The 24,085-nt window shown below is 44.3% G+C and overlaps 1 protein-coding gene across 1 annotated transcript in view; it reads right to left on the bottom strand.

Moving 5' to 3' along the window:
* Positions 1-24,085, bottom strand: part of ARMH3 (armadillo like helical domain containing 3) — a 211,937-nt gene that overhangs the window by 42,190 nt on the left and 145,662 nt on the right. Inside the window, exon 24 of the mRNA XM_068258854.1 lies at positions 3,696-3,774. Within this exon, the coding sequence (XP_068114955.1) occupies positions 3,696-3,774 (79 nt within the window). The remainder of the gene's footprint in view (positions 1-3,695; positions 3,775-24,085) is intronic.

The following is a 24,085-nucleotide window of genomic DNA, read 5'->3' on the forward strand; positions in this document are numbered from 1 at the left end:
CCAAACTCACGCCAAAACACAGAAGAGAGCTAAAATAACCGGAAGCGCCAATGATCCAGCCTGGGGTCTTATGTGCCAAAACTCACGGCAAAATACAGAAGAGAGCTAAAATAACCGGAAACGCCAATTATCCAGCCTGGGGTCTTATGTGCCAAAACGCACGCCAAAATACAGAAGAGAGCTAAAATAACCGGAAACGCCAATTATCCAGCCTGTGGTCTCATGTGCCAAAACTCACGCCAAAATACAGAAGAGAGCTAAAATAACCGGGAACACCAATTATCCAGCCTGGGATCTTTTGTGCCAAAACTCACGCCAAAATACAGGCCAAAACACAGAAGAGAGCTAAAATAACCGGGAACGCCAATTATCCAGCCTGGGGTCTTATGTGCCAAAACTCACGCCAAAATACAGAAGAGAGCTAAAATAACCGGAAATGCCAATTATCCAGCCTGGGGTCTTATGTGCCAAAACTCACGCCAAAATACAGAAGAGAGCTAAAATAACCGGAAACGCCAATTATCCAGCCTGTGGTCTCATGTGCCAAAACTCACGCCAAAATACAGAAGAGAGCTAAAATAATCGGGAACACCAATTATCCAGCCTGGTATTTTTTATGCCAAAACTCACGCCAAAATACAGAAGAGAGCTAAAATAACCGGAACCACCAATTATCCAGCCTGAGGTCTGATGTGCCAAACTCACGCCAAAACACAGAAGAGAGCTAAAATAACCGGAAGCGCCAATGATCCAGCCTGGGGTCTTATGTGCCAAAACTCACGGCAAAACACAGAAGAAAGATAAAATAACCGAGAACACAATTATCCAGCCTGGGGTCTTATGTGCCAAACTCACGCCAAAACACAGAAGAGAGCTAAAATAACCGAGAACACAATTATCCAGCCTGGGGTCTCGTGCCAAAACTCACGCCAAAACACAGAAGAGAACTAAAATAACCAGGAACGCCAATTATCCAGCCCGAGGTCTCATGTGCCAAAACTCACGCCAAAACTCACACCAAAACACAGAAGAGAACTAAAATAACCAGGAACGCCAATTATCCAGCCTGAGGTCTCATGTGCCAAAACTCACGCCAAAACACAGAAGAGAGCTAAAACAACCGGAAACACCAATTATCCAGCCTGGGGTCTCATGTGCCAAAACTCACGCCAAAACACATAAGAGAGCTAAAATAACAGAGAACCACAATTATCCAGCCTGGGGTCTTATGTGCCAAACCTCACGCCAAAATACACGCCAAAACACAGAAGAGAGCTAAAATAACCGGGAACACTAATTATCCAGCCTGAGGTCTGATGTGCCAAACTCACGCCAAAATACACGCCAAAATACAGAAGAGAGCTAAAATAACCGGAAACGCCAATTATCCAGCCTGAGGTCTGATGTGCCAAACTCACGCCAAAACACAGAAGAGAGCTAAAATAACCGGAAACGCCAATTATCCAGCCTGGGATCTTTTGTGCCAAAACTCACGCCAAAATACAGGCCAAAACACAGAAGAGAGCTAAAATAACCGGAAACACCAATGATTCAGCCTGGGGTCTTATGTGCCAAAACTCACGCCAAAATACACGCCAAAACACAGAAGAGAGCTAAAATAACCGGGAACGCCAATGATCCAGCCTGGGGTCTTATGTGCCAAAACTCACGCCAAAATACAGGCCAAAACACAGAAGAGAGCTAAAATAACCGGGAACGCCAATTATCCAGCCTGGGGTGTCATCACCCTGAATACAGTCCAAACAGCCTCACATGCCAAAACAGAGGAGAGATAAAATAATCACTGAAAACACCAATTATTTAGCTTCGGTCCTTATGTGCCAAAACTCATGCCAAAATACAGGCCAAAACAAATGCCAAAGTACAGAGGAGCACTGAATTGCTCATGGGAAAAACCAAGTAACTAGACTGGGATCTCAACCCATGCCAAAACTCACACCGAAACAGGCATCAAAACTCACACCAACCACTGAGGAGAGCTGAAATCACCAGAAACAATAATTACCCAGCCGGGGTCTCATCACCCCAAGTACAGTCCTAACTAGGGATTCTCGCTGGACTTTGGGCAAATCTAAATTCCGTGATTCCAACCAGAATTGGGTCAATTCTGATTGCTGAGATCGGAACGGAATTGCAATAGCTCTAAAACGGAATTCCGTGGAAAATTTTTAAATTCCGCGGAATTTTACGGAATTCAAATTTACTTACTCTCCTACCTAATTCCTCACTTCCCTTTCTCCCCTCCTCCCTTCCTCCTCCCTTCTCCCTCCCCTTAGCTACGCCACGAGCTAAAATAACCGGAAACCCCAATTACTCAGCCTAGGGGCTCATCACCCCAAATACAACCCAAACAGCTGACATACAGGCCAAAACATTCACCAAAAAAACAGGCCAAAGTACAGGCAAAAATACACACCAAAACACATGTCAAAATTCACATCAAAGCACAGAGGAGAGCTAAAATCACCAGAAACACCAATCAACACTGGGCCCTGAATACAATTCAGCCTCACACATAAATACTTACACTGAAACAAACACCAAAATCTACACCAAAATACTGTACATGTCATAACACAAACCAAAACTCAAGCCAATTATATCCTCATACCTCATACAGAGAACAGACTTCACTCTGATCATTTCCTGCAACTGGAACTGTAACTCCACCCCCTCCCTGCTCCACCCCCTCACTGCGAAGTGCTGCAGAAAGCTCCACCCCTCCTCACTGCAAAGTGCTGCAGAAAGCTCCACCCCCTCCTCACTGGAAAATGCTCCACCCCCTCCTCACTGGAAAATGCTCCACCCCCTCCTCACTGGAAAATGCTCCACCCCTCTTCATTAGGAAGTGCTGCAGAATGCTCTACCCACTCCTCACTGGAAATGGCTGCAGAAAGCTCCACCCCCTCCACACTGGAAAATGCTCCACCCCCTCCTCACTGGAAAATGCTCCACCCCCTCCTCACTGGAAAATGCTCCACCCCCTCCTCACTGGAAAATGCTCCACCCCCTCCTCATTAGAAAGTGCTGCAGAATGCTCCACCCACTCCTCACTGGAAATTGCTGCAGAAAGCTCCACCCCCTCCTCACTGCAAAGTGCTGCAGAAAGTTCCACCCCCTTCTTACTGCAAAGTGCTGCAGAAAGCTCCACCCCCTCACTGCAAAGTGCTGCAGAAAACTCCACCCTTCCCCACTGGAAAGTGCTGCAGAATGCTCCACCCCCTCCCCAGTGAAAAGGGCCAGCAGCTGGATGAAGTCCATCAGACACCACTAGAACTGGAATGGCGGATTGTCATCCGCAGTGCAATGTGGAATGAATGATGATTGGGGAACACCCGCACTAATGCTAGGTTTTCCTTTTGACCTGACCACAGATTATTTCAGGTAACAAAACGTCTGTACTAAAGTGATCATTGTAAACACGCAGACGCTCGGTTACCTGAAGCTGTAATGTATTGTCATGTCAGGGGAAAACCTAGTGTTAGTGCAGGTGTTACCCAATCCTCATTCAGAATTCTCAGCTGTGTGACTGTTACTGACATGAGAAAATGCAAATGAACAGGTTGTTCCATTAAAAACACAACAGGCGTTGGCTTTCTTAAAACAGAAAGTATTTGTGATAATTGAGGTTGGAGTGTTTTGTTTCCATATTTGCTGGGATTATTTAGCCTTACCTGCTCCTCGGATAATTGGGAGATGTGGTTCACTGCGGCGTACGATTCTATCTTAGGATTGAAGTGATTTATAATAGCCCTGAAAGAGAAGAGACAGAAGTATTATACGCTGGAGATTAGGGGTACTGCAGCTGTCAGACTTGTGTGTGTATATAAGTATACATGCTAGCTGCTGTCATACGTGTGTGTATATACAGTGGGTTGCAAAAGTATTTGGCCCCCTTGAAGTTTTCCACATTTTGTCACATTACTGCCACAAACATGCATCAATTTTATTGGAATTCCACATGAAAGACCAATACAAAGTGGTGTACACATGAGAAGTGGAACGAAAATCATCCATGATTCCAAACATTTTTTACAAATAAATAACTGCAGTTATGTGTGCATAATTATTTGGCCCCCTTTGATCTGAGTGCAGTCAGTTGCCCATAGACATTACCTGATGAGTGCTAATGACTAAATAGAGTGCACCTGTGTGTGCTCTGTGATGCCCTCAGAGTTTGTCTAAGAGAATATTGGGAGCAACTACACCATGAAGTCCAAAGAACACACCAGACAGGTCAGGAATAAAGTTATTGAGACATTTAAAGCAGGCTTAGGCTACAAAAAGATTTCCAAAGCCTTGAACATCCCATGGAGCACTGTTCAAGTGATCATTCAGAAATGGAAGGAGTATGGCACAACTGTAAACCTACCAAGACAAGGCCGTCCACCTAAACTCACAGGCCGAACAAGGAGAGCGCTGATCAGAAATGCAGTCAAGAGGCCCATGGTAACTCTGGATGAGCTGCAGAGATCTACAGCTCAGGTGGGGGAATCTGTCCGTAGGACAACTATTAGTCATGCACTGCACAAAGTTGGCCCTTATGGAAGAGTGGCAAGAAGAAAGGCATTGTTAACAGAAAGCATAAGAAGTCCCGTTTGCAGTTTGCCACAAGCCATGTGGGGGACACAGCAACCATGTGGAAGAAGGTGCTCTGGTCAGATGAGACCAAAATGGAAATGTTTGGCCAAAATGCAAAGCGCTATGTGTGGCGGAAAACTAACACTGCACATCACTCTGAACACACCATCCCCACTGTCAAATATGGTGGTGGCAGCATCATGCTCGGGGGTGCTTCTCTTCAGGAGGGACAGGGAAGCTGGTCAGAGTTGATGGGAAGATGTATGGAGCCAAATACAGGGAAAACTTGGAAGAAAACCTCTTGGAGACTGCAAAAGACTTGAGACTGAGGCTGAGGTTCACCTTCCAGCAGGACAATGACCCTAAACATAAAGCCAGGGTAACAATGGAATGGATTAAAACAAAAACATATCTATGTGTTAGAATGGCCCAGTCAAAGTCCAGATCTAAATCCAATTGAGAATTTGTGGCAAGATCTGAAAACTGCTGTTCACAAACGCTGTCCATCTAATCTGACTGAACTGGAGCTGTTTTGCAAAGAAGAATGGGCAAGGATTTCAGTCTCTAGATGTGCAAAGCTGGTAGAGACATACCCTAAAAGACTGGCAGCTGTAATTGCAGCAAAAGGTGGTTCTACAAAGTATTGACTCAGGGGGGCTGAATAATTACGCACACCCCACTTTGCAGTTATTTATTTGTAAAAAATGTTTAGAATCCTGTATGATTTTCGATCCACTTCTCACATGTACACCACTTTGTGTTGGTCTTTCACGTGGAATTCCAATAACATTGATTTATGTTTGTGGCAGTAATGTGACAAAATGTGGAAAACTTCAAGGGTGCCGAATACTTTTGCAAACCACTGTACATGCTCGCTGCTGTCAGACGTGTGTGTATATAAGTAAACATGCTCGCTGCTGTCAGACTTATGTGTATATAAGTATACATGCTCGCTGCTGTCAGACGTGTGTGTATATAAGTATACATGCTCGCTGCTGTCAGACTTGTGTGTATATAAGTATACATGCTCGCTGCTGTCCGACGTGTGTGTATATAAGTATACATGCTCGCTGCTGTCAGACTTGTGTGTATATAAGTATACATGCTCGCTGCTGTCAGACTTGTGTGTATATAAGTATACATGCTCTCTGCTGTCAGACTTGTATGTGTGTGCATATAAGTATACATGCTCGCTGCTGTCAGACATGTGTGTATATAAGTATACATGCTCTCTGCTGTCAGACATGTTTGTGTATATAAGTATACATGCTCGCTGCTGTAAGACTTGTGTGTGTATATAAGTATACATGCTTGCTGCTGTCAGACATGTGTGTGTATATAAGTATACATGCTCGCTGCTGTAAGACTTGTGTGTGTATATAAGTATACATGCTCGCTGCTGTCAGACTTGTGTGTATATAAGTATACATGCTCGCTGCTGTCAGACTTGTGTGTGTATATAAGTATACATGCTTGCTGCTGTCAGACGTGTGTGTATATAAGTATACATGCTCGCTGCTGTCAGACTTGTGTGTATATAAGTATACATGCTCGCTGCTGTCAGACTTGTGTGTGTATATAAGTATACATGCTTGCTGCTGTCAGACATGTGTGTATATAAGTATACATGCTTGCTGCTGTCAGACGTGTGTGTATATAAGTATACATGCTCGCTGCTGTCAGACTTGTGTGTATATAAGTATACATGCTCGCTGCTGTCAGACTTGTGTGTATATAAGTATACATGCTCTCTGCTGTCAGACTTGTATGTGTGTGCATATAAGTATACATGCTCGCTGCTGTCAGACATGTGTGTATATAAGTATACATGCTCTCTGCTGTCAGACATGTTTGTGTATATAAGTATACATGCTCGCTGCTGTAAGACTTGTGTGTGTATATAAGTATACATGCTCGCTGCTGTCAGACTTGTGTGTATATAAGTATACATGCTCGCTGCTGTAAGACTTGTGTGTGTATATAAGTATACATGCTCGCTGCTGTCAGACTTGTGTGTATATAAGTATACATGCTCGCTGCTGTCAGACCTGTGTGTATATAAGTATACATGCTCTCTGCTGTCAGACATGTGTGTGTATATAAGTATACATGCTCGCTGCTGTAAGACTTGTGTGTGTATATAAGTATACATGCTCGCTGCTGTCAGACCTGTGTGTATATAAGTATACATGCTCGGTGTTGTCAGAGTTGTGTGTATATAAGTATACATGCTCTCTGCTGTCAGACATGTGTGTGTATATAAGTATACATGCTCGCTGCTGTCAGACATGTGTGTATATAAGTATACATGCTCTCTGCTGTCAGACTTGTATGTGTGTGCATATAAGTATACATGCTCGCTGCTGTCAGACATGTGTGTATATAAGTATACATGCTCTCTGCTGTCAGACTTGTGTGTGTGTGCATATAAGTATACATGCTCGTTGCTGTCAGACTTGTATGTGTGTGCATATAAGTATACATGCTCTCTGCTGTCAGACATGTGTGTATATAAGTATACATGCTCTCTGCTGTCAGACATGTGTGTATATAAGTATACATGCTCGCTGCTGTCAGACTTGTGTGTATATAAGTATACATGCTCTCTGCTGTCAGACCTGTGTGTATATAAGTATACATGCTCTCTGCTGTCAGACATGTGTGTATATAAGTATACATGCTCTCTGCTGTCAGACTTGTATGTGTGTGCATATAAGTATACATGCTCGTTGCTGTCAGACTTGTATGTGTGTGCATATAAGTATACATGCTCGTTGCTGTCAGACTTGTATGTGTGTGCATATAAGTATACATGCTCGTTGCTGTCAGACTTGTGTGTGTGTGCATATAAGTATACATGCTCGTTGTTGTCAGACTTGTGTGTGTGTGTATATAAGTATACATGGTAACCAATGCTCGGAGCCTTGCAAATAAAATAGACGAACTAGAGTTCATTCTGAATGACAAAGGCTATGACATTGTGGGAATAACCGAGACATGGATGGATGAAAGCCATGACTGGATAGCTAATTTAAAAGGATACAATGTGTTTAGGAGGGATAGAGCAGGGAAAAAAGGTGGAGGGGTTTGTCTCTTTGTTAAGAATTCTTTTACAGCTGTCCTCAACGATGAGATGGAGGAAGATTGCGAAGATGTGGAGTCCGTATGGGTAAATATTCATGGTGGAAATAAAAGTTGCCAATTGCTTATTGGGGTATGCTACAGGCCACCTCTTATTAATGAAGCTGCAGAACTGCGATTACTACAACAAATTGAAAAAGCTGCAAGTAAAAATGAGGTCATAATTATGGGCGACTTCAACTTTCCAGACATTGACTGGAGTATTGAGGCTACCCATTCTGGTAAAAGCAGCAGATTTCTGGCAGCACTACAGGACAATTACTTGACTCAAATGGTAACGGAACCAACTAGGGGGAATGCGTTACTGGATCTGATCATTTCTAATAGACCAGATAATGTATCAAATGTGCAGGTTCAAGAACATTTGGGAAAAAGTGATCACAACATGATAACGTTTGATATGGTGACTGATAGGCCACGGGGCAGCGGGACCACTAAAACTATGAATTTTAGAAAAGCAAAGTTCAATCAAATTAGGCAGGCACTAAGTTTGGTGAACTGGGATAATGTACTACAAGGGAAGGACACTGAAGGGAAATGGCAAGCTTTTAAACGTATTCTCAATCAATATTGTAGTATGTATATCCCATATGGAAACAAAATATCTAGGAATAAAAAAAGGCCTCTATGGATGAATAGAAAGGTTAGGGATAAAATGAAGAGGAAAAGGAATGCCTATAAGGTCCTAAAACAGGAGGGAACCGAGGCTGCACTAAGCAATTATAAGGAGTGCAATAAAAATTGTAAAAAAGAAATTAGGCAGGCAAAGATCGAAGCTGAAAATCAAATCGCTAGGGATATCAAATCTAACCCCAAAAAAGTTTTACAAGTACATTAACTCTAAAAAAAGAAAGGTTGACTGTATAGGACTCCTAAAGGATGAGGGTGGGAACTCAATGGTGGATGACCAAGGTAAGGCAGAGTTATTAAATGCTTTCTTTGCTTCTGTCTTCACAAAGGAAACAGCACTGTTGCAAATTACAGAGGCAGAAGAGTCTCAATCTTCTAACTGTAATATTAAATACTTAACGCAGGAAGAAGTGAAGGCAAGACTAAATAAATTAAAAATAGACAAGGCACCTGGCCCGGATGGCATGCATCCTCGGGTCCTAAGGGAATTAAGTTCAGTTATAGATAAACCCCTTTATCTTATCTTTTGTGACTCTCTTGCAACTAGCAGAGTCCCAGTGGATTGGCGTACAGCCCACGTTTTCCCATTATTTAAGAAGGGCAAAAAATCTGATCCAGGAAATTATAGACCTGTAAGCTTAACATCAGTTGTATGCAAACTATTTGAGGGGTTACTAAGAGATACTATACATGACTTCATAGTAGAAAATAATCTTATTTCTCAGCATCAACATGGGTTTACTAAAGACAGGTCCTGTTTGACTAACATGCTCAGCTTTTATGAGATAGTGAATGCTAATATGGATATTGGGAATGCTGTAGATGTGATATACTTGGACTTTGCTAAGGCCTTCGACACTGTTCCCCACAGAAGTCTGGTGCAAAAGTTGAGGATGCAAGGACTGGGGAAGAGTCTGTGTGCATGGATAGGGAACTGGCTAATGGACAGAAAACAAAGAGTTGTGGTCAATGGATCGTACTCAAAATGGGAGACTGTTAGCAGTGGGGTCCCACAGGGGTCTGTACTGGGTCCAGTGCTCTTCAATTTATTTATTAATGACCTAGTAGATGCAGTAGTGAGCAATGTTGCTATTTTTGCAGCTGATACAAAATTGTGCAGAATCATCAACTCTCAGGAAGATAGTGTCATATTGCAACAGGATCTGGATAGGATGGCTATATGGGCACATACATGGCAGATGAAATTCAATGTTGACAAATGTAAAGTCATGCATTTTGGTCGTACCAATGGTCTAGCACCATACAAAATAAATGGGATACAGTTGGGGACATCAAACTTGGAGAAGGACTTAGGAGTACTCATCGACAACAAGTTAAATAATCGTACTCAATACCAAGCAGCTGCAGCTAAAGCTAACAAAATTTTGGGATGCATTAAAAAGGGAAATAAAAACTCGAGATGCTAGCATAATATTGCCCCTGTTTAACTCTCTAGTAAGGCCACATCTGGAATATGGAATTCAGTTCTGGGCACCACATTACAAAAAAGATATTGCAGTTTTAGAGCAGGTGCAGAGACGAGCAACAAAATTGATACGTGGGATGGAAGGTCTCGCTTATCAAGAAAGGTTAGATAAAATGGGTTTATTTAGTCTAGAGAAAAGACGCCTTAGAGGAGATCTAATTAACATGTACAAATACATCAGAGGGCAATATAATAGCTTGGCGGATGAGCTTTTTGTCCCTAGGCCTTCTCAAAGGACTAGAGAACATGAGCTGCGCATGGAGGAAAAACGTTTTAGCCATTTATTTAGGAAAGGGTTCTTTACAGTAAGAGTGATTAAGATGTGGAATGCATTGCCACAGGAAGTCGTTATGGCAAACTCTATACCTGCATTTAAAGGGGGCTTAGATGCTTTCCTTGCGTTGAAAGACATCCATGGCTACAATTACTAGATTATGCCTAATGATGTTGATCCAGGGATTTTATCTGATTGCCATCTGGGCAGCACGGTGGCGTAGTGGTTAGCTCTCTCGCCTTGCAGCACTGGGTCCCTGGTTCGAGTCCCAGCCAGGGCACTATCTGCAAAGAGTTTGTATGTTCTCCGTGTCTGCGTGGGTTTCCTCCGGGCACTCCGGTTTCCTCCCACATTCCAAAAACATACAGATAAGTTAATTGGCTCCCCCTAAAAATTGGCCCTAGACTACAGTACTTCCACTACATAATATAGACATATGGCAATGATAGGGATTAGATTGTGAGCTCCTTTGAGGGACAGTTAGTGACAAGATATATATATACCAGTGTTCTCCCCAGGATTTTTTTCTAGCCGGGTGGCATGAAAAAGTAGCCGGGTGGGGCGGCACGGGGAAATTTGGTGGTGTGGAAAATAAAATATGCTCTAATTATGTCCCACACATGCGCCCATATGCACGCTGGCAACCACGTGGGGCATGTGTATGGATGATGGACGCAGCCTGGAGCTAGCGGTGCACACGGACAGGTAAAGTATAGGGGCGGCGGCACATTGCACATTAGGGGGGTAGGTGGCGGATGCGGATACTTACAGGCTTGACAGTAGTGTCCGTGCACGATGACAGACTGTCGGCTTAGCCTCGGGCGCTGGTCCCGCCTCTTACTACCGCTGAGACTGTGACCGCACAAGCTCGCCGGGAAGCGCGAGATCTCGTGCACAGAGCTGTGCAGATTCAGGAGCATCGTGCGCGATAGCTGGCCGGTGATGGCAGCTGGGAACGCAGCCCGCCGGGCAGTAATTGATTTTACCAGGGCCGCCCACCTGTTTGATCCTGGGGAGAACACTGCATTGTTACATCTGTGGTTCAGGTATGCACACAGCATTGATGACATCTTTCTTATTTTGAACACATTGCTACAACAGCATGTCAGTGTCAGGAGTATCATCAAGCTGTGCATGTAGCTTCTCACAGCTCCACTGACTCATCTTCTGCTCCAGCCATGAGTTCCATAGCAGCCTGGACCCCTCCCCCCCCCCCCCCCCCCGAGTGACCCAGACATATTTGTAGTGCAACCCTGGCCCCCGATTGCCCCCTCAGCCAAATGCCGGGCAGAATCGTGCTAACACAATCTCAGCTCAGTGAGTTGATGTGTTAATGTCCCCTCCCCCCGAGTTTTCAAACATCCTCCGGCAGAGCAGAGTAGCAGACAGAGTGTAGTCCTTATCAGCAGCGTGTCCGTCCCCCTCCTGCACATACGGGCTCTATTAGCAGAGAAGTTTTCACTCACCGCTCCTCGCCGTTCGGGTTCCCCTGCTTTGCCTGTCATTCCCCTGCTTTGCCTGTCACCGGCTCACATCTATGTCGCTATGCTGTGGCGCCTCGCCACCAGAGGGCATCATACATATGAGCCGGTGACAGGCAAGCAGGATAACCCGAACGGCGAGGAGCAGTGAGTGAAAACTTCTCTGCTAGAGCCTGTATGTGCAGGAGGGGGACGGACACGCTACGGATGACGACTATGCTACTCTGCAGCGCTGCTCTGTGCACATTCGGGAGCAGCGCTGGTTTTTGCTACTTAACCCAGTGCGATACCCGGCCACGTGCTGATGGGACCGCAGGCAGCCGGGCGGTAATTGATTTTACCCGGGCGGCGCGCCCACTTGATTGATCCTGGGGAGAACACTGTATACATTGTACAGCGCTGCGTAATATGTCGGCGCTATATAAATACTAAATAATAATAATAATAATAATAATCTGGAGTCAGGAAGGAATTGTTCCCATTTGGGGCTAATTGGACCATGCCTTGTGGGTTTTTTTTCGCCTTCCTCTGGATCAGCAGGGGTATGTGGGGGACGGGCTGGAGTTGTACTTTGTACCGGTTGCACTCGATGGACATATGTCTTTTTTCAACCAAAATAACTATGTAACTATGTAACATGCTCGCTGCTGTCAGACATGTGTGTATATATAAGTATACATGCTCGGTGTTGTCAGAGTTGTGTGTATATAAGTATACATGCTCGCTGCTGTCAGACATGTGTGTATATAAGTATACATGCTCGCTGCTGTCAGACGTGTGTGTATATAAGTATACATGCTCGCTGCTGTCAGACATGTGTGTATATAAGTATACATGCTCGCTGCTGTCAGACATGTGTGTGTATATAAGTATACATGCTCGCTGCTGTCAGACGTGTGTGTATATAAGTATACATGCTCGCTGCTGTCAGACTTGTGTGTATATAAGTATACATGCTCGCTGCTGTCAGACGTGTGTGTATATAAGTATACATGCTCGCTGCTGTCAGACCTGTGTGTATATAAGTATACATGCTCGCTGCTGTCAGACATGTGTGTATATAAGTATACATGCTCGCTGCTGTCAGACTTGTGTGTATATAAGTATACATGCTCGCTGCTGTCAGACGTGTGTGTATATAAGTATACATGCTTGCTGCTGTCAGACATGTGTGTATATAAGTATACATGCTCGCTGCTGTCAGACGTGTGTGTATATAAGTATACATGCTCGCTGCTGTCAGACTTGTGTGTATATAAGTATACATGCTCGCTGCTGTCAGACTTGTGTGTATATAAGTATACATACTCGCTGCTGTCAGACTTATGTGTATATAAGTATACATGCTCGCTGCTGTCAGACGTGTGTGTGTATATAAGTATACATGCTCGCTGCTGTCAGACGTGTGTGTATATAAGTATACATGCTCGCTGCTGTCAGACTTGTGTGTATATAAGTATACATGCTCGCTGCTGTCAGACTTGTGTGTGTATATAAGTATACATGCTCGCTGCTGTCAGACATGTGTGTGTATATAAGTATACATGCTCGCTGCTGTCAGACGTGTGTGTGTATATAAGTATACATGCTCGCTGCTGTCAGACGTGTGTGTGTATATAAGTATACATGCTCGCTGCTGTCAGACCTGTGTGTATATAAGTATACATGCTCGCTGCTGTCAGACTTGTGTGTGTATATAAGTATACATGCTCGCTGCTGTCAGACTTGTGTGTATATAAGTATACATGCTCGCTGCTGTCAGACATGTGTGTATATAAGTATACATGCTCGGTGCTGTCAGACTTGTGTGTATATAAGTATACATGTTCGCTGCTGTCAGACGTGTGTGTATATAAGTATACATGCTCACTGCTGTCAGACTTGTGTGTATATAAGTATACATGCTCGCTGCTGTCAGACATGTGTGTATATAAGTATACATGCTCGCTGCTGTCAGACGTGTGTGTATATATAAGTATACATTCTCGCTGCTGTCACACGTGTGTGTATATAAGTATACATGCTCGGTGCTGTCAGACGTGTGTGTATATAAGTATATATGCTCGCTGCTGTCAGACGTGTGTGTATATAAGTATATATGCTCGCTGCTGTCAGACATGTGTGTATATAAGTATACATGCTCGCTGCTGTCAGACATGTGTGTATATAAGTATACATGCTCGTTGCTGTCAGACTTATGTGTATATAAGTATACATGCTCGCTGCTGTCAGACGTGTGTGTATATAAGTATACATGCTCGCTGCTGTCAGACATGTGTGTGTATATAAGTATACATGCTCGCTGCTGTCAGACTTGTGTATATATAAGTATACATGCTCGCTGCTGTCAGACATGTGTGTATATAAGTATACATGCTCACTGCTGTCAGACTTATGTGTATATAAGTATACATGCTCGCTGCTGTCAGACGTGTGTGTGTATATAAGTATACATGCTCGCTGCTGTCAGACGTGTGTGTATATAAGTATACATGCTCGCTGCTGTCAGACATGTGTGTATATAAGTATACATGCTCGCTGCTGTCAGACTTGTGTATATATAAGTATACATGCTCGCTGCTGTCAGACATGTGTGTATATAAGTATACATGCTCACGGCTGTCAGACTTATGTGTATATAAGTATACATGCTCGCTGCTGTCAGACGTGTGTGTATATAAGTATACATGCTCGTTGCTGTCAGACGTGTGTGTATATAAGTATACATGCTCGCTGCTGTCCGACGTGTGTGTATATAAGTATACATGCTCGCTGCTGTCAGACGTGTGTGTGTGTATATAAGTATACATGCTCGGTGCTGTCAGACATGTGTGTATATAAGTATACATGCTCGCTGCTGTCAGACCTGTGTGTATATAAGTATACATGCTCGCTGCTGTCAGACTTATGTGTATATAAGTATACATGCTCGCTGCTGTCAGACGTGTGTGTATATAAGTATACATGCTCGCTGCTGTCAGACGTGTGTGTGTGTATATAAGTATACATGCTCACGGCTGTCAGACTTATGTGTATATAAGTATACATGCTCGCTGCTGTCAGACGTGTGTGTATATAAGTATACATGCTCGCTGCTGTCAGACGTGTGTGTGTGTATATAAGTATACATGCTCGGTGCTGTCAGACATGTGTGTATATAAGTATACATGCTCGCTGCTGTCAGACCTGTGTGTATATAAGTATACATGCTCGCTGCTGTCAGACTTGTGTGTATATAAGTATACATGCTCGCTGCTGTCCGACGTGTGTGTATATAAGTATACATGCTCGCTGCTGTCAGACATGTGTGTATATAAGTATACATGCTCGCTGCTGTCAGACTTGTGTGTATATAAGTATACATGCTTGCTGCTGTCAGACTTGTGTGTATATAAGTATACATGCTCGCTGCTGTCAGACGTGTGTATATAAGTATACATGCTCGCTGCTGTCCGACGTGTGTGTATATAAGTATACATGCTTGCTGCTGTCAGACATGTGTGTATATAAGTATACATGCTCGCTGCTGTCAGACTTGTGTGTGTATATAAGTATACATGCTCGGTGCTGTCAGACGTGTGTGTGTATATAAGTATACATGCTCGCTGCTATCAGACGTGTGTATATAAGTATACATGCTCGCTGCTGTCAGACGTGTGTGTATATAAGTATACATGCTCGCTGCTGTCAGACGTGTGTGTGTATATAAGTATACATGCTCGCTGCTGTCAGACGTGTGTGTATATAAGTATACATGCTCGCTGCTGTCAGACGTGTGTGTGTATATAAGTATACATGCTCGCTGCTGTCAGACTTGTGTGTATATAAGTATACATGCTCGCTGCTGTCAGACATGTGAGTGTATATAAGTATACATGCTCGCTGCTGTCAGACTTGTGTGTGTATATAAGTATACATGCTCGCTGCTGTCAGACGTGTGTGTATATAAGTATACATGCTCGCTGCTGTCAGACATGTGAGTGTATATAAGTATACATGCTCGCTGCTGTCAGAGTTGTGTGTATATAAGTATACATGCTCTCTGCTGTCAGACTTGTGTGTATATAAGTATACATGCTCGCTGCTGTCAGACATGTGTGTATATAAGTATACATGCTCGCTGCTGTCAGACGTATGTGTATATAAGTATACATGCTCGCTGCTGTCAGACGTGTGTGTGTATATAAGTATACATGCTCGCTGCTGTCAGACGTGTGTGTATATAAGTATACATGCTCGCTGCTGTCAGACGTGTGTGTGTATATAAGTATACATGCTCGCTGCTGTCAGACTTGTGTGTATATAAGTATACATGCTCGCTGCTGTCAGACGTGTGTGTATATAAGTATACATTCTCGCTGCTGTCACACGTGTGTGTATATAAGTATACATGCTCGCTGCTGTCAGACGTGTGTGTATATATAAGTATACATGCTCGCTGCTGTCAGACTTGTGTGTATATAAGTATACATGCTCGCTGCTGTCAGACGTGTGTGTGTATATAAGTATACATGCTCGCTGCTGTCAGACTTGTGTGTATATAAGTATACATGCTCGGTGCTGTCAGACTTGTGTGTATATAAGTATACATGCTCGGTGCTGTCAGACTTGTGTGTATATAAGTATACATGCTCGCTGCTGTCAGACGTGTGTGTATATAAGTATACATGCTCGCTGCTGTCAGACTTGTGTGTATATAAGTATACATGCTCGCTGTTGTCAGAGTTGTGTGTATATAAGTATACATGCTCGCTGCTGTCAGACGTGTGTGTATATAAGTATACATGCTCGCTGCTGTCAGACTTGTGTGTATATAAGTATACATGCTCGCTGCTGTCAGACGTGTGTGTATATAAGTATACATGCTCGCTGCTGTCAGACGTGTGTGTATATAAGTATACATGCTCGCTGCTGTCAGACTTGTGTGTATATAAGTCTACATACTCGCTGCTGTCAGACTTGTGTGTATATAAGTATATATGCTCGCTGCTGTCAGACTTGTGTGTGTATATAAGTATACATGCTCGCTGCTGTCAGACTTGTGTGTATATAAGTACACATGCTCGGTGCTGTCAGACTTGTGTGTATATAAGTATACATGCTCGCTGCTGTCAGACATGTGTGTATATAAGTATACATGCTCGGTGCTGTCAGACTTGTGTGTATATAAGTATACATGTTCGCTGCTGTCAGACGTGTGTGTATATAAGTATACATGCTCACTGCTGTCAGACTTGTGTGTATATAAGTATACATGCTCGGTGCTGTCAGACGTGTGTGTATATAAGTATATATGCTCGCTGCTGTCAGACGTGTGTGTATATAAGTATACATGCTCGCTGCTGTCAGACCTGTGTATATATAAGTATACATGCTCGCTGCTGTCAGACCTGTGTGTATATAAGTATACATGCTCTCTGCTGTCAGACATGTGTGTATATAAGTATACATGCTCGCTGCTGTCAGACATGTGTGTGTATATAAGTATACATGCTCGCTGCTGTCAGACGTGTGTATATATAAGTATACATGCTCGCTGCTGTCAGACGTGTGTGTATATAAGTATACATGCTCTCTGCTGTCAGACATGTGTGTATATAAGTATACATGCTCGCTGCTGTCAGACATGTGTGTGTATATAAGTATACATGCTCGCTGCTGTCAGACGTGTGTATATATAAGTATACATGCTCGCTGCTGTCAGACGTGTGTGTATATAAGTATACATGCTCGCTGCTGTCAGACGTGTGTATATATAAGTATACATGCTCGCTGCTGTCAGACGTGTGTGTATATAAGTATACATGCTCTCTGCTGTCAGACATGTGTGTATATAAGTATACATGCTCGCTGCTGTCAGACATGTGTGTGTATATAAGTATACATGCTCGCTGCTGTCAGACGTGTGTATATATAAGTATACATGCTCGCTGCTGTCAGACGTGTGTGTATATAAGTATACATGCTCGCTGCTGTCAGACATGTGAGTGTATATAAGTATACATGCTCGCTGCTGTCAGACATGTGTGTGTATATAAGTATACATGCTCGCTGCTGTCAGACTTGTGTGTATATAAGTATACATGCTCGCTGCTGTCAGACTTGTGTGTATATAAGTATACATGCTCGCTGCTGTCAGACGTGTGTGTATATAAGTATACATGCTCGCTGCTGTCAGACTTGTGTGTGTGTATAAGTATACATGCTCGCTGCTGTCAGACTTGTGTGTATATAAGTATACATGCTCGCTGCTGTCAGACGTGTGTGTATATAAGTATACATGCTCGCTGCTGTCAGACGTGTGTGTATATAAGTATACATGCTCGCTGCTGTCAGACATGTGTGTATATAAGTATACATGCTCGCTGCTGTCAGACGTGTGTGTATATATAAGTATACATGCTCGCTGCTGTCAGACATGTGTGTATATAAGTATACATGCTCGGTGCTGTCAGACGTGTGTGTATATAAGTATACATGCTCGCTGCTGCCAGACGTGTGTGTGTATATAAGTATACATGCTCGCTGTTGTCAGAGTTGTGTGTATATAAGTATACATGCTCGCTGCTGTCAGACGTGTGTGTATATAAGTATACATGCTCTCTGCTGTCAGACGTGTGTGTATATAAGTATACATGCTCGCTGCTGTCAGACCTGTGTGTATATAAGTATACATGCTCGCTGCTGTCAGACGTGTGTGTATATAAGTATACATGCTCGCTGCTGTCAGACGTGTGTGTATATAAGTATACATGCTCGCTGCTGTCAGACATGTGTGTATATAAGTATACATGCTCGCTGCTGTCAGACTTGTGTGTATATAAGTATACATGCTCGCTGCTGTCAGACGTGTGTGTATATAAGTATACATGCTCGCTGCTGTCAGACTTGTGTGTATATAAGTATACATGCTCGCTGCTGTCAGACATGTGTGTATATAAGTATACATGCTCGCTGCTGTCAGACATGTGTGTATATAAGTATACATGCTCGCTGCTGTCAGACGTGTGTGTATATAAGTATACATGCTCGCTGCTGTCAGACGTGTGTGTATATAAGTATACATGCTCGCTGCTGTCAGACGTGTGTGTGTATATAAGTATACATGCTCGCTGCTGTCAGACCTGTGTGTATATAAGTATACATGCTCGCTGCTGTCAGACTTGTGTGTGTATATAAGTATACATGCTCGCTGCTGTCAGACGTGTGTGTATATAAGTATACATGCTCGCTGCTGTCAGACGTGTGTGTATATAAGTATACATGCTCGCTGCTGTCAGACCTGTGTGTATATAAGTATACATGCTCGCTGCTGTCAGACTTGTGTGTGTATATAAGTATACATGCTCGCTGCTGTCAGACGTGTGTGTATATAAGTATACATGCTCGCTGCTGTCAGACTTGTGTGTATATAAGTATACATGCTCGCTGCTGTCAGACGTGTGTGTATATAAGTATACATGCTCGCTGCTGTCAGACGTGTGTGTGTATATAAGTATACATGCTCGCTGCTGTCAGACGTGTGTGTATATATAAGTATACATGCTCGCTGCTGTCAGACGTGTGTGTATATAAGTATACATGCTCTCTGCTGTCAGACATGTGTGTATATAAGTATACATGCTCTCTGCTGTCAGACATGTGTGTATATAAGTATACATGCTCGCTGCTGTCAGACGTGTGTGTATATAAGTATACATGCTCGCTGCTGTCAGACGTGTGTGTATATAAGTATACATGCTCGCTACTGTCAGACCTGTGTGTATATAAGTATACATGCTCGCTGCTGTCAGACTTGTGTGTTGTAGCGGTTTCCCCTAGCAACGGGGATGGGAAAGTTCATAGACGAGACAGCAGGCTTCCAAGTTTGTAAAAGTCAGGCTCCTGCCTGGTTTATTTTTAAAAATAAACAGTTGCCAGAAAATACAAACAGCAAAACAAAACCTTGCTCGGCTGAGCAACTACCTGTCTCACTTTTAGTCCCTAACTGACTACACATAAACAGGGTTTCAATAAGACAGTCCAGCAAATGGCAACTTACATTTAGACATGCAAAGATTAGTTTTTCCTCCATGCGTGAGAGCTCTGTTCCCTCCAGAGTTTAGGAACCCAGTGAGCTACTTCCTGGTCAGCCTGGCTGACTTTTATACAGCACCTGTGCTCCACCCTGCACAGGTGTAAAACCCGGGCTGGGCCAGATGGCCAGGGAACCCACCCACTCTCCCCTGGCCAACTCCAGGACCCTAAACCGGCTCTTGAAAAAGCCTATTTTACTCATGCAGTTTTGTTTTTTTTTGTTTTTTTTTTTCCTGGAGCTTTATCTAACCCAATACCTCAAACGAGGTGACACATATATTCCATCCACAACCTTCTCTTGCAAGGCAACTGACACCCTATCACATATCCCCCCCCTCTGTTCGAACCCGTGGGGTCGGACACTGTTTGCGACCATACAGTGTGTCCTTGATAAGGCATCCGCATTACCTTGCAATTTCCCTGCACGATGTTCAATGATGAAAGTGAAATTGTGAAGGGATAGGAACCATCTGGTAACCCTAGCATTTCTTTCTTTGGCCTGGGACATCCAGGTCAGGGGTGAGTGATCAGTGATTAGCCTGAACTTCCGCCCTAACAGATAGTATCGTAGAGATTCCAGTGCCCATTTAATCGCCAAACACTCTCGCTCCACGATGCTATAGTTCTTCTCAGCAGGTGTCAACTTTCGGCTCAAATAAACCACTGGGTGCTCCTCACCTCTGACCAACTGTGACAGGACCGCCCCCAAGCCCACACTTGAAGCATCCGTTTGCACTATAAACTGGCTTTTAAAATTTGGGGCGATTAACACCGGTTGATTACAAAGAGCTAATTTCAGCTCTTGAAATGCTCTTTCCGCTTCAGGATTCCATTTCCCCATTACTGACTCCTTCCCTTTTGTTAAGTCTGTTAATGGGGCTGCTGTAGTGGCAAAATTCGGGATAAACTTCCGATAGTACCCTATCATGCCAAGAAAGGTCCTCACCTGTTTTTTTGTGGTTGGCCTAGGCCAGTCTTTGATAGCTTCCACTTTGTTTAGCTGTGGCTTTATGAGACCCCGCCCAATTATGTGTCCCAGGTAACGGGCCTCCTCTAATCCTATCGTGCATTTCTTTGGGTTGGCGGTTAACCCTGCCTGTCTTATTGAATTTACCACCGCCTGAAGTTTATGGAGATGACTTTCCCAGTCCATGCTAAACACGACCACATCATCCAAATATGCTGCTGCAAAGTGCTGATGTGGGCGCAATATCTCATCCATCATACGCTGAAATGTTGCAGGGGCTCCCTGCAATCCAAAGGGCATGCGTATATACTGGAATAGGCCATAAGGGGTGGAGAACGCAGTCTTCTCTCTAGCTTTATTTGTTAACGGGACCTGCCAGTAACCCCTAGTAAGATCCAGAGTTGTAATATATCTTGCTGGTCCTAATCTCTCAGTCAGCTCATCAATTCTCGGCATCGGGTAGGCATCGAATTTTGACACTGCATTTAACTTACGGAAATCATTACAAAATCTCAGGGACCCATCTGGTTTTGGGACTAAAACAATGGGGCTACTCCACTCACTCGTAGACCTTTCAATGACTCCCAATTCTAGCATTTTTTCAACCTCTTTTTTTACCGCCTGCGAGCTTCTGGAATTCTATAGGGCTTTAGGCGAACGCGAACTTTGTCATCCGTAATAATGTCATGTTTGATAATGGAGGTACAACCTGGTAACTCTGAAAACACATCGGCATTCCTTTGTAAAAATTCTCTGACCTCCTGCTTTTGGACGCTGGACAGTGAATCTGCAATTTTTACCTCTCGCACCCCCTCCTGGATGGTGGAATGCACCTGCACAGTGGCTGACATAACCTCTCTATCTTTCCACGGCTTTATCAGATTGACATGGTAAATTTGCTCTTTCTTTCGTTTATCTGGCTGGTAAACTTTATAGTTAACTTCACTCACTTTCTCACGAATTTCATACGGCCCCTGCCACTTTGCCAAGAATTTGCTTTCCACAGTGGGAATCAAGACCAACACACGATCCCCAGGGTTGAAAGACCTCACCTTGGCTGATCGGTTGTAAACCCGACTTTGGGCTTCTTGTGCTCGTTGCATGTGTTCCCGAACGACTGGCATAACAGCAGAGATCCTATCTTGCATGCTAGATACGTGTTCAATTACGCTCTTGTGGGGAGTGGATTCTTGTTCCCACGATTCTTTCGCAATGTCAAGAAGTCCTCGAGGACGTCTCCCGTACACTAGTTCAAACGGAGAAAACCCCGTAGAGGACTGGGGAACTTCTCTAACCGCAAACATGAGATATGGTAGAAGACAGTCCCAATCTCTACCATCTTTTTCTACAACTTTCTTTAACATCCCTTTTAGAGTCTTGTTAAATCGCTCCACCAGCCCATCGGTCTGTGGATGGTAGACCGATGTGCGGAGCTGCTTTATTCCCAGAATTCTGCACAACTCCTTCATGATTTTTGACATAAAGGGGGTTCCCTGATCCGTGAGGATCTCCTTTGGTATACCAGTGCGGGAGAACACATGCATTAACTCTTTTGCAATGGTCTTAGAGGCCATGTTTCTTAACGGTATTGCCTCAGGGTAGCGTGTAGCGTAATCTAAGATCACAAGAATGTATTGGTGACCCCTGGCTGACTTACCAAGGGGCCCAACCAGATCCATTGCCATCCGCTCAAAAGGTATATCAATAATAGGCAAGGGAACCAGAGGGCCTCGGAAGTGAGCCATCGGGGCCGTCAATTGGCAGTCTGGGCAAGATTCACAAAATCTCTTTACATCGGCAAAGACACCTGGCCAATAGAACCTCTGTAAGACCCGTTGCTGAGTCTTCTCGGCCCCGAGGTGACCCCCCAGGACATGCTTATGAGCTAGGTCTAACACCGTTTTGCGAAAGGGTTGGGGCACTACCAACTGCTCGACCAGGCTTTCTCTCACCTGGTTCATTCGATACAATAGGTCATTTACCACCACAAAATGAGGAAATGCATTTTCCGTCTCAGACCCCTGAGGTGTACAATCAATCATAATGACATTTTCCCAGGCCCTAGTCAGGGTGGGATCCCTCAGCTGGGCTGTCCCAAAGTTATCTCTGGAGACCTCCAAATCCCGCATCGCAGGCTCTATGGAAGGCTCCAGAGGAACTTCGGGTTCACCTGCAAACACAGTCAAGGGAGAAATATCAGCTTCATTGCCATTGGCACCCAGATTACTCAAAATCTCCCTGGGTACCTCATTTTCAGGGGTACAGTTCTCTGAGTCCTTGTTAGGAGATGAAGTTCGGGGTTCTTTACCCCTCCATAATTCCCAGAAATGTGGAAAGTCTCTTCTCAGAATTACGCTATGCAACAGCACTGAGGACACACCCACCTCATGGCAAACAGTTCCACAATCAGTTTCAAAAGTCACAAAAGCAGTGGGATAACTTTTAGAGTCACCATGTATGCAAATGACCCCAATGCGGGGTTCATTAAGCTGATCAGAGTTCACCAGTTTAGCATGCACTAGAGTCACTAAACTGCCTGAATCTAGCAACGCATGAACAAATCTTCCATTAATTTTCACAACTGACATGTGTAAGTCAGTATCAACAGTACATACCGGCCGGGCGAAGAGGGACATCTTTCGAGCGTAGTCACACTCCATAGCCTCCGCAGGTAAGGGACACCGAGCCGCAATATGACCCCATTCATTGCATCTCCAACACTGTATGAGGTTGCGTACTCCCGAGGGAAAGTTTGTACTGCCTTTAATTTCATCTTTGGGTTTCTCACCATACTGTCTGTCACCTCCGGGTTCCCGGGGAGCAGCCCTCCTTCCACCAGCTAGGTGAGGGACTCGCCTCTGCAGGGTAGCCTCCTTTGCTGGAGACCAGGCTAGGAAATCCTCCGCAGCAATGAAGCGCTCAATCATCTCGACCAGGTCGTTGGCTGACGTTGGATCGGCATGGCTCACCCACTTACGCAGTTTAGGAGGCAGAGATCTGAGGAACTGATCCATAGTGACCCTCTCCACGATCTGGGCAGGTGTAAGGGTCTCGGGCTGTAACCACTTTTTCACCAGATAAACCAGGTCATGCATCTGTGATCGTGGTGACACTTCAGGGCGGTAAGTCCACTTATGCACACGCTGGGCCCGTACAGCGGGAGTGACGCCCAGTCGGCTAAGTATCTCTGCTTTTAGTTTCTCATAACTTTTAGCATCCTCTGGGGCCAAGTCAAAGTATGCTTTCTGAGAGTCCCCACTTAGGAAAGGCGCCATCAGTCCGGCCCACTCAGCTGTAGGCCAGGCCTCCCTCTCTGCAGTCCGTTCAAAGGTATGGAGGAAGGCCTCCACATCATCGTGTGGTGTCATCTTTTGAAGAAAGTGGCTGGCTCGAATGGATCCCGTGTTACTGCGAGAATCCGGGTTCCC

This window comes from Hyperolius riggenbachi, chromosome 10 (assembly GCF_040937935.1).
Source record: "Hyperolius riggenbachi isolate aHypRig1 chromosome 10, aHypRig1.pri, whole genome shotgun sequence".
Taxonomy (NCBI): domain Eukaryota; kingdom Metazoa; phylum Chordata; class Amphibia; order Anura; family Hyperoliidae; genus Hyperolius; species Hyperolius riggenbachi.